Source organism: Vicia villosa, linkage group LG4 (assembly GCF_029867415.1).
Source record: "Vicia villosa cultivar HV-30 ecotype Madison, WI linkage group LG4, Vvil1.0, whole genome shotgun sequence".
Classification (NCBI taxonomy): Eukaryota; Viridiplantae; Streptophyta; class Magnoliopsida; order Fabales; family Fabaceae; genus Vicia; species Vicia villosa.
The window spans coordinates 176236119-176246596 of record NC_081183.1 but is presented as its reverse complement, the minus strand read 5'-3'; the positions used below and the strand labels follow the sequence as shown (position 1 = coordinate 176246596).

The 10478-nt window shown below is 30.6% G+C and overlaps 1 protein-coding gene across 1 annotated transcript; it reads right to left on the bottom strand.

The window, feature by feature from the left end:
• On the bottom strand, window positions 1–10197 carry LOC131596073 (LEAF RUST 10 DISEASE-RESISTANCE LOCUS RECEPTOR-LIKE PROTEIN KINASE-like 2.4). The gene is made up of 5 exons (XM_058868633.1): window positions 9197–10197; window positions 8982–9134; window positions 8820–8852; window positions 3363–3386; window positions 1–1769 (listed from the first exon to the last, which is right to left on the bottom strand). Exons 1-5 carry the CDS (start codon window positions 9993–9995, stop codon window positions 520–522), a joined length of 2259 nt encoding a protein of 752 aa, XP_058724616.1. The 5' UTR covers window positions 9996–10197; the 3' UTR covers window positions 1–519.
• Window positions 10198–10478: the final 281 nt, after the last annotated feature.

Below are 10478 nucleotides of genomic sequence, written 5' to 3'. Positions count from 1 at the left end.
CATTGCATGCAAGTCTTTATAGCCCTTCAAGACACTTAATTTCTTTCTATCCAATACAAAAACACCCTCAATTCACACATAAATTTAACATAAGACCTATTCCAAACATTAGCATGTAAGAGGTGAAAATTGGAGGTTATAGGCTCTACATTATATTTAACATAAATTATGTTATCTAATCCATCCATCTTTTTAAAGATGAAACAATTCCGGTTATTTTCTCTTTGTTTCCATTAAAAACATATACTATAATTATTAAGATATTAACATTTAAAGAGCTCTAAATAAAAAATTGGATCTAGTGACAAATCTACATATTAGACAAATGATTAGGTTATATATCATGGTGGAAAATATAAGTATTGATTATATACATATGCAATAATTATTTTTTAGTAACTAAAATCACAGATTCATATTTTATATTTAAAAAAACAAACAAAAATACATTGATTTATATATAGGCAATAAGACAACAAAACAACACAAATGCTAGACATATTTAATTACTTTGAATTATCATGCAGAAAACTTCAACAAAGGAGTGGTTGTGATTTCCTCAACATAACTAGTAGAACTAGTATATGATTCAGTTTCTTTTGAAGTGGTATCAAGACTTTCACGAATTGTTTCATGTGGATATAGTACAGGCTTTGGAGGCATTTCAATATTTTCAAGAACATTTTCAAGCATTTCTACTACTTTGTTCATTGAAGGACGATCAATAGGTTTCAATTGTATACACCAAAGTGCAACGATGAACATTTTCTTCAAAACATCGTTGAATTCCTCCATGATAAAGTCTTTAATTTCACTTTCTCTTTTTTGAACCAATTGATCATAAATCCAAAAGGGAAAGTAAAGTTCACTTGATTTCTCGGCATGTGAATTCAAATTTTTTCTTCTACTAGTTATTTCAATCAAAAGCATTCCAAAGCTATACACGTCGGCCTTATATGATATTCCCCCAATATTTTGATAGAACAATTCTGGAGCCATGTAGCCGATTGTTCCTCTTGCTGCTGTCAAAGTGGCTATACTATTGTCAATAGGATAGAGCTTTGCAAGACCAAAGTCTGAAACTTTTGGGATGAAATTTGCATCAAGAAGAATGTTATGAGGCTTAATATCAAAATGCAAAATTTGCATGTCACAACCTTGATGGAGATAAGAAATTCCACGTGCTACTCCGAGAGATATTTCATATACTTGGTTGTAAGTTAAAGATGTAGCTTCCTCTTTGTTGAAAATATATTTATCAAGAGAGCCATTGGGCATGTACTCATAGACAAGAGCACGTTTTGATCCTTCAACGCAAAATCCAATGAGACTTACAACATTTGAATGGTATATTCTTCCTAATGTTGCAACTTCAATTATGAAGTCTTGCCCATTAGTTTTTGATTTTATCTTCAACATCTTAATGGCTACAAATGGACCACTTATTAGGTTTCCTCTATAAACATCTCCATAACCTCCTTCACCCAATTTTACCTTGAAATTTTTTGTCATTTGTTTTATCTCTTTGTATGAATACCTTATTGGCACGAGAGTATTACCTTGTAGAAAATCTTCGATGTTCTCATATATTGATTCATGTCTTCTTCGATATGTATAGATCAACAATACAAAGAAAATTATGAAGCCCAATATAAATCTAGATCCAAGGTATGGCAAAATATACTTTCCTGTAACTATTCCTGCTCTATATAGCTTAATACTTGGCTTATAAATATTTAACTTTTTCAAGCCCGTCAACTCCCGAAGTCCTACAATACATATAATAGAATTGATATTTTGTAAAATTAAAGAATAGAAAATTATTATTAATAATAGTGACACAATATACATTATTTTATAATTTTCTTATGAAATTTAAATTGTGTTCCTTAAACCTTATTTGGATTGATAAAATGCATTGATATGTAAAGATATGAGATGTAATAAAATAAGGGAAAAACTAACATGTGTCATAAGGGCACAAGTTAACGAGATATTTATAGAAATATTTTCTTGAAATGCGTGTATTTAATAAATCGAAACTTTAAATATGATTTTATTGCATTTAATTACATTTAAACTTTTCTAATTATAGTATTCTTAACATGTGCCCTAAGGGCACATGTTAGCCTGACCCATAAAATAAATCTCTACACTCGCTACTATTTATTTCCCTCCAATTTAAGCGGTAAGAAAAAACCGGTTCTACTCCTTCATTAAATATTCAATTAATCTCTTATGCTACATTCATTCTTAAAATATCTAAACATAACTTTAAAATTACAATGTCAACCTCTTAATACCAAATTGACATTTTTTTAACTATATTAGAATTAATTAGTTTTTTTTTACATAAACACTACATTTTTACCTTCCAACAATTTTGACCTCTTTTCTATAAAAAAAAAACAATTTTGATCTCTTTTATTTTCTTTTGAACATATGTTTTTCTAATTCTCAAGTTTTTCAATTCAACCTATAGTATATATCAGTACTTTAAAATGTAGCAAATGTTGTCCCTACCACCAATTTTCAACCTAAACCTTTTAACTCTCATTTTCAGGAAAAATATTAATTAATATATTAGTTGTACACATTTGGCATGCGGTTTGGGGATGAATTTAGGAATATGAGTGAAAATGAAATTATAGGTTCAGCTCATCCATTAACAAAATAATAACAAGCTTTTGTCATTTAAAAAAAAATGGTATTATTTATGGCCTCTATATGGGGTGAAAATAGACTGTGCCGAGCTAGGCTTTGCCAAACCTAAGCCTGATCTGTCAAAAAAACTAAAGCTTAAGTCTGGTCTGTAGCCTGTCGTAGGCTTATTTTTTAGGCCTGAGTCTGGCCTTTTTGAAGGTCTGGTTAGCCTACATAAAAGCCTATTTGTTTTAGACATATGTAAATAAGCAATTAAAATAATGTTTAAATAAACTAACTAACTAAAAGAACTTATGAAAATGTTGTTCATCAGGTGTTTTCATCTTATTTTCACTAGTTCTTCAAGATAACCAAGTTTTATTAATGTATTTTAATTCAAAGTACAAAACATAACATAATGAAAATAAAAAAGTATTCATATTTATTTAAATAGGCCGGCCTGATAGGCTTAAAAGGCTTTTTTTAGGGTCTGAGACCTAGCCTTTTTAACTAAATAGGCTTATAAAAAAGCCTAAGCCTTTTCTTTCTAAAAATAATTTGTGGTCTGGCCTGAGCCTATATAGACTGGCCTGTAAGTCTCTGTTATCGGCCTGACCTATTTCCACTCCTACCTAGCCAGAAGAAAAAGAATAAAAACAATAATCACAATGTAAATTATAGCATTATCCAACAATAAAGGGATGTAATAGAAACCATACCTTCGTCGATGCCTGTAACGTAAGCTGCAAAAAGGAAAAAATAGAATGATGTTTTAGTTTCAAGATTATGGTGCAGTTGATTAAGTGGAAATAAATTCAAAATGCTAACAAATACACATTCATTGAAATGGGTGAGTAGAAATATTCACCCAAAATCATTTAGATGAAATGGTAATGAATCTTTTCTAACTTAATTGAATGTCATGGTTCGAATTCATATGTAAACATGTAACAATGTTAAATAGTTTGAAAAATATATCTATTTAAGATAAAATAAATAGAGATTCCTGCCACTTTTTTATTGAAATATGTATCTTTATTAGCATTGTTTGGATCGTCTAGAGGAAATGTAATTAGTTCCCTATTCACATGCCAAATTAGAAGGAGACAAACATTTAAATTTTGACGAGGGAAAACCGAGTCATGACTTTCTCAATTATAATTAAGATATAAGTTTCTATGTAGGGAGAACATGGAATTGAATTGGGTTTTCCTTTTATAGACCACTGTGGTTTTTTTTTGTTAAAAACATTGACTGTGTTGTTTGCCAATGTTTGTTCATGAAGGAGAAGTGTGGGGTTTGCTGCCAGAATTGAAGTGGGGTATTGAGAAGAATAAATTATAATAAAAGTTGATTTTTAGCTAGAAATGTGTAATAACATGCTTGCAACTTATGAGTTCAAGTGTTTAATAAACTATAATTATTTACTAGTAACTATGTCCACTAAGAAGAGAAAAGTGATATCTGCTATGAATTTATTTAAATCTCACCTTGCATGGCTGTTGCGGGTGAAATTTGTTGGGTTTAGTTGAAAACATATATGTTGAAAAAGTCTCACATCGTTTATTTTTCTTTACAAGATGCAGTGCAGCAGTCAAAAACACTTTAAGTTTGCATTTGACTTTCTTTGTTCTCTTATGCTCTTGTATTAGAGTGTTGTGAGATGTAGTTAAATATTTGTTTTGGAGGATGTGAGTGTACTGGGGGCCTAGGTTATTTGAGGGTACATTATGTGTAGTAATAATTTTCACATAGTCTTATTCTCTAGTTGTCTATTGACAACGATTGTGGTTTTTCTACGATTTTGCAGTTTTCACGTTAATTTTCTTATGTTGTTATTTTGTTCCTGTTTTTCTCTATGTTCGTTATTTTCCCCATAAAATTGCAGTCACGTTCTCGTATGATATAATTTTTTTAATGTTTTTATCATTGTAATTCTCTCACATTTGAGTTGTATTATGTTCACTTCATCTATTTAGTATTGTACTATTAAAACCTCTCATTATTCAATAATTATAATGTTGGTCCATGATCCTTTTTCTTATCCCAGCAAGTTGATTTTTGTCGTTTCATCAAGTGTTGCTTGAATCACAAGTTAGAACACTTAGATCAAGATTTTTAGTTGTTTGATTCGAATCATGTGTATTGTATGACTCGAAACACACAAGTTGTAAAAATTAGATTTTGCCTCAGTGTGATTTGACTGGAATCACCTGTTGAACTAGACTCGAATCACAAGGCAATGTGACTCGAATCATGGTTTATACTTGATTTGAATCACAACTTCAAAAATTCAATTTTCCACCTTAAATTTAGATAGTTGTTTCTTTGATCCAACACATGAGTAATGAGATATGAGTCATGAAGAAGTATCTCCAATAGCGATTCTTTTTCATGATGAAAATTTTGGTGAAACCCTAAGAAAAATATGTCAACTTGTCTTTTCTTCTCTAGTGTGTATATTCCTAGAACCTAGTTTCTTTCACTTGTTTAAAGAACAACTTCTTGAGTGTTAATCCATGTCAGATTGCATCTCTTTTTGTTACAGCTAGTGTATGTAAATTGTTATTTGACAAAAACCAGAGAAAGAGAGTTGATCAATCTATGTTTGAGAGAGACTAGTGGTCACTACTAGAAAAACCACTTTTTATAACAGCGATTTCACCTCACATATCAAAAAACAGAGGTAAAATTCCTGGATGCGCAATTTTTTCTTAAAAAAATATTTAATCTATTTCGTCTGTCATTGGTGAAAACCGAGGGGTAAACTAATTCAGTGTACATGCTTTAAATTCCAACAGTTTCAGTTGACATTTTTATTTCATTAAAAGTCGCTTCTTCCTGAATATTTTTTTAATATAAAAATAAGCCACTTTTCACCTCGACTTTGTTTTCGAACTAAAGGGTTATTTGTTTCTATGATATATATATATATATGAGAAATGCTAGCAACACTCTCTTTTGAACACTTTCTCAAACACTCACTTTCTTATTGGTTGAAACATGTGTGGGTCCTACTGCTTTATGTGGGACCTATTTTCAAAATGAGGGGCCCACACATGTTTCAACCAATAAGAAAGTGAGTGCTTGAGAGAGTGTTCAAAAGAGAGAGTTGCTAGCACTCCTCATATATATATATATATATATATATCTTAGCTTGTAGCGTTTAGTTTCACTTGTCTAAAACAACAGAATCAAAACCCCAATGAAGATCCCTAAACAAGATAGCCCCAAACAACGAGAGCCATAAACACATATCATTCTCAATAGAAAGATGATATGTGTTTAGGGCTCTCGTTTCTTCTTCAGATATCCAAAACAGTTTCCTTCACTTATTCTTCAGAGATCTGCTACGCCAGACATTACTACTCATGATGTTATTGCTCTGATTTGAACATATTTATATAATAGGTTTATTGATGTTGTTGTTGTTGAGACTTGTTATTGAGACCCTGAGTCCTATATGTTTAATCTTGTTCTTGTTATTGCTGTTTAAACAAAATTATATAATAGGTTCATTGATGTTGTTGTTGAGACCCTAAATCCTAGAAGTATAATCTTGTCGCCGTTTAAACAAATTTATACTATAGGTTTATTGATGGTGTTGTTGTACTTTAGTTGAGAGATTGTTTTTTTTTGTTTAGTTGTTCTACTTCCCAAAGTTATTAAAATATATATGTTGTAGTTTATTTGTTGTTTTTGAGTTTGAGATTGATATTAATATTAATATTGAGATTATGTTTTTTGTGATTCTTTATGCAACTCTCATCTTGTTCCTTCGAGTTGAGTTTATTATATCTAATGTCGATTGTTTGTTTTACTAGCCCCTCTTTAAACATATAACTTATTAAATTGATTTTTGAAATAATCATATGAAAAAATCATGTTGTATTTGAAACTTATCTTACCCTGATTAATGATTTTCTAGCATTCTGCAACTCATCATTTATCTCATGCTCTTTTATAGATAAAATCTCTCTAACACTTCTAGTTTTCATTCAACCTTCTTCTATATTTGTTGATTTTTCAAATCATTAAATTTCATGATTTCATGAATGAATTAGTAGAAAAGAAAGTGTTGAATAAAGAATTTGAAATATTGAAGAGATTTTAACAATTAAAGAGCATGAGATGAATGATGAGTTACATGATGCTCGAAAATCACTGATTAGTGTAAGTTATTCTTCAAATAAAACACAATTGTTCATATAATTATTTTCCTAACCAATTTTGAAAAGTTATAAGTTCAGTTAGGATTTAGTGAAATAAACAATTCATATTAGATTTAATAAACTCAATCGTGTTTTACCTGTTAGTTGAATATCCAAACCGAGTTGAAAGGTGTTATACCCGTCGGTTGAATATAAAAATTGAGGGAAAAGGTGTTATACGAAGACTTGAAGCAGATTATTGTGGATAGCAATGCTATTGGATCAAGATCGTTGATGATCTTCTGTTTGTTAGCAGTTTAAGTATCTACATAAACGGAGAAAATTATCATGTGATAGTTTATTATATTCAAAATGCTTGTATCAAACTTATTAAATAGTGAAAGATCGTGACTATTTCCGGGTGGTTTTAACACAATTGAAGAGTGTAGTAGGCAAAGCGATGACGAACGCCGAACCATTATATATCTTTGTGTATCTTTTCGTTCTTCCCTTATCTCCTTTAATTTTCTACATTCATTACTATAGATAATGCATTATTTCATTATTGCATTATTGAATCATTTGTATGTCATTTAGATTATATCTTGCTTATTGTGATTTAATGTGTAAGCTTAGATATGTGATACATCAAACATATTTAATCATCATAAATCCAATAATGTCTTGAATGAATTTGTATGTTAAGTGTTTTTAAATCGCTTTGTTTAAAGAAGCTTTGGTTATCTAGTAATTGACTTGCATTAGAAAGAATCATGTCTTTAGTGGTATCTTGTAATGTTTTTGTTGGATCAATTCATTGAGATACTTCAAAGTTCTCTTAGTGTTATGTTTTGCATTTGCATATTTTAAAATCTCTAATTTTTTTATGGGACCTAAAATGTTTTTGAAATTGTCTACTTGGAGATAAGTCTATTCACCCCTTCTAGACTTATTTGTGTCCTTTTCTCACTCAAAAATGGACAACTATCAACGATCATGTGACCTACTCTAGTCATTCATCCATCCTCCCTCATCTCCTCTTCCAACTTGTAAGGTTGCGAAATGTGTTTTCAATGATTATTCAGAAGATGAGAACAATTATAAATTATGGAAAATTGGGTCTGGGGAATCAAAGTTCATCATACGTTGGTGTATTACTTGTAGTGAGATACATAAAGGGAGGAAGAGTAAAGACATTGAAATGAAGGTATAAAATATTATGGTGTATAATATTCAATTTGAGGTGAAAGTTTATACTAAGGGGATTAAGGATGAGGAGGAAGTAAAGACTCCTAATCCTATTACAAGTGAGAGAAATTTTATGGTGGTCTCTGATTGTCATTTGACTTGTGATAAGGTAAGGATAATAATAAGGATATATTTATGATGTTATTGGTTGTTATGATTTGAATATGGATGAAGGATTGAAGATGGTTGAACAACCATACATACATGTGGGCTTGCTAGACTACCTAAGTAGGAAAATGAGGTTGAATGCAAGTGGAATGTAAATGGCAAGATCAAGGTTTAAGTGTGGCTTGATCTTGATTAGGATTGTTGAATAATGATTCAACTTTGGAGAAAGCATCAAGATGGTTGAGGAGTAAATTGAAAACACCATCAATTTTGAGGCAAGGTTGAGATTTGTGTAAGTATGCTTAAAAGCTAAAGTGATAATGGGGAGAACTTGTTCCAACACAATGGTCTTTTGGTCAAAAGTCAACAAAAGTTAATAATTGATAAAGTCAATGTTGGTTGACTCTATCAACTGTTGATTTGGTCAACAATCACTAGTTGACTTAGTCATTGCTAAATGAGTTGACTAGTCAACTATTCAATTGACATATAAGTGTTTTGAGTTAAATTACAAATTGAATTAAAATATCTCACCATTAAATTTTAGAATATTATAAATACGAGTTTCGTCAGTAAAGAAGACAAATGAAAAAGTTGGTTATATCTTAAAGAACTTTACTTAAATTAAACAAGAGTCTTATTGTATAAAAAAAGACAAAAGAACATTACCTAACATTTGGCGGACCTTGTCTGCCCAATATCCTGAAAATTACAATTGAAGAATAACTTAAAATTAAAAATAAGATAAAACAAAAAAGCATGCAATAAATACGAAAGAAAATAATATATTTCAAAAGTAGTACATATGTAACCTATTTGAATTTGCCTTACCGCAAGAGTCAAAACTACAAATAGTTTCGCTGCATTGAACCTCGTTGATGGTGTCATTGAGTAAGCATTCGTTACAAGGACAAGAGGCTTTCATCCATGAAATTTCAAATCCATATCTCAGTGCCTCGTGGATATCACTATACAAAATGTTACCTGTAAATGCAGTGGTATTAAGACACGAAATAGAAAATCATATAATTAATACTTTCTTTTACCTATAATCTTGCTGTAGTCCCCGTACAGAACTGAACTTCCCCAGAAGGATGTGAGGGTAACAAGATTAACACGACATTCAGGATCCAAAATTTCAAAGGGTGGGTCCCCAATAATAGCGTATGTGTCTTGACCCAAGCATGAAGTGGCATCAACATAGTACTTATCAACAACCTTACTAGATGGACTTTTACATTTCATGTAAATTACTGGCATAGATAAATCATATTCATTGTAGTGGCCTATATACGTTGACTTAGAAAAATCATATTCAACCATATTTTCCAGTACCGTAGAACTCGATCGATTTATACTGTATTGATATGAACTACTTTCTTTGGAAATAAACTGGCCGTATGATCCTTGATAAGAGAAATTGTAGCGGTATAAGAAGAAGCGAGGAAGAGAGGAGCAATTGGTGGGTTGAATGTTTGGGTCAACAACTCGGATTGTGTAATTGTTGTAATTTATTGATTCTACCAAATAGTAACCACCATACAAACTCAATATTGTAACGTTGTTCACACAATCCAACTCGTACTTATTGTTCCCACAGTGTTCTGGGTCTTGTTTTAGTCTGAATGGATGAGTTATGTTTGTGATTTTTCCACAGGAAGAAGAAAAACAAGGCAGGGAGTTGGAATATGTTAGCTGTGGAAGAAGAAAAAACAAGAAGAAAAACATGGCTGAAAGTTTGGAATATGTTAGCTGTGGAAGAAGAAAAAACAAGAAGAAAAACATGGCTGGAACTGGAAGTTTGGAATATGTTAGTTGGAATGTTGGAGTATTTCTTAATACCATTCTCCCGGGTTGTAGGGACCCCTTATTTTCTGACTCATTGATCTAACGCGTATTGAATTATCAACCAAGAAAATTTGAACAGTCTAGTCTCAATTAACGACCAGATTCTCTATTATAACATGTAAACGGTATGAACTCATACTGCATGACATTAAGATAAGACTACGAATATATCAAGCTGACTAAAAGAGACAGATAGCTAAACCTACATAAAGTTTAGTTCAAAGCTTTTTTTTTTTTTATTAAAAAAGACTTAGATATTTTGTATACCTATTTAACTAAAAAAACGTAGGCCACATACCACTAAACAATTTTAAGTTTATCAGATAGGGTTACATATATAAATATGAATCATATTTTTTTATTACTATTTTTATTATGTTATATTTTGTATTTTAAGTAAAGTTATAAATGTATTAATCTCTATTACTTTCTTTTATTCGTATATAAACATATTGTTAATAACTAGAATTTAAATATCAT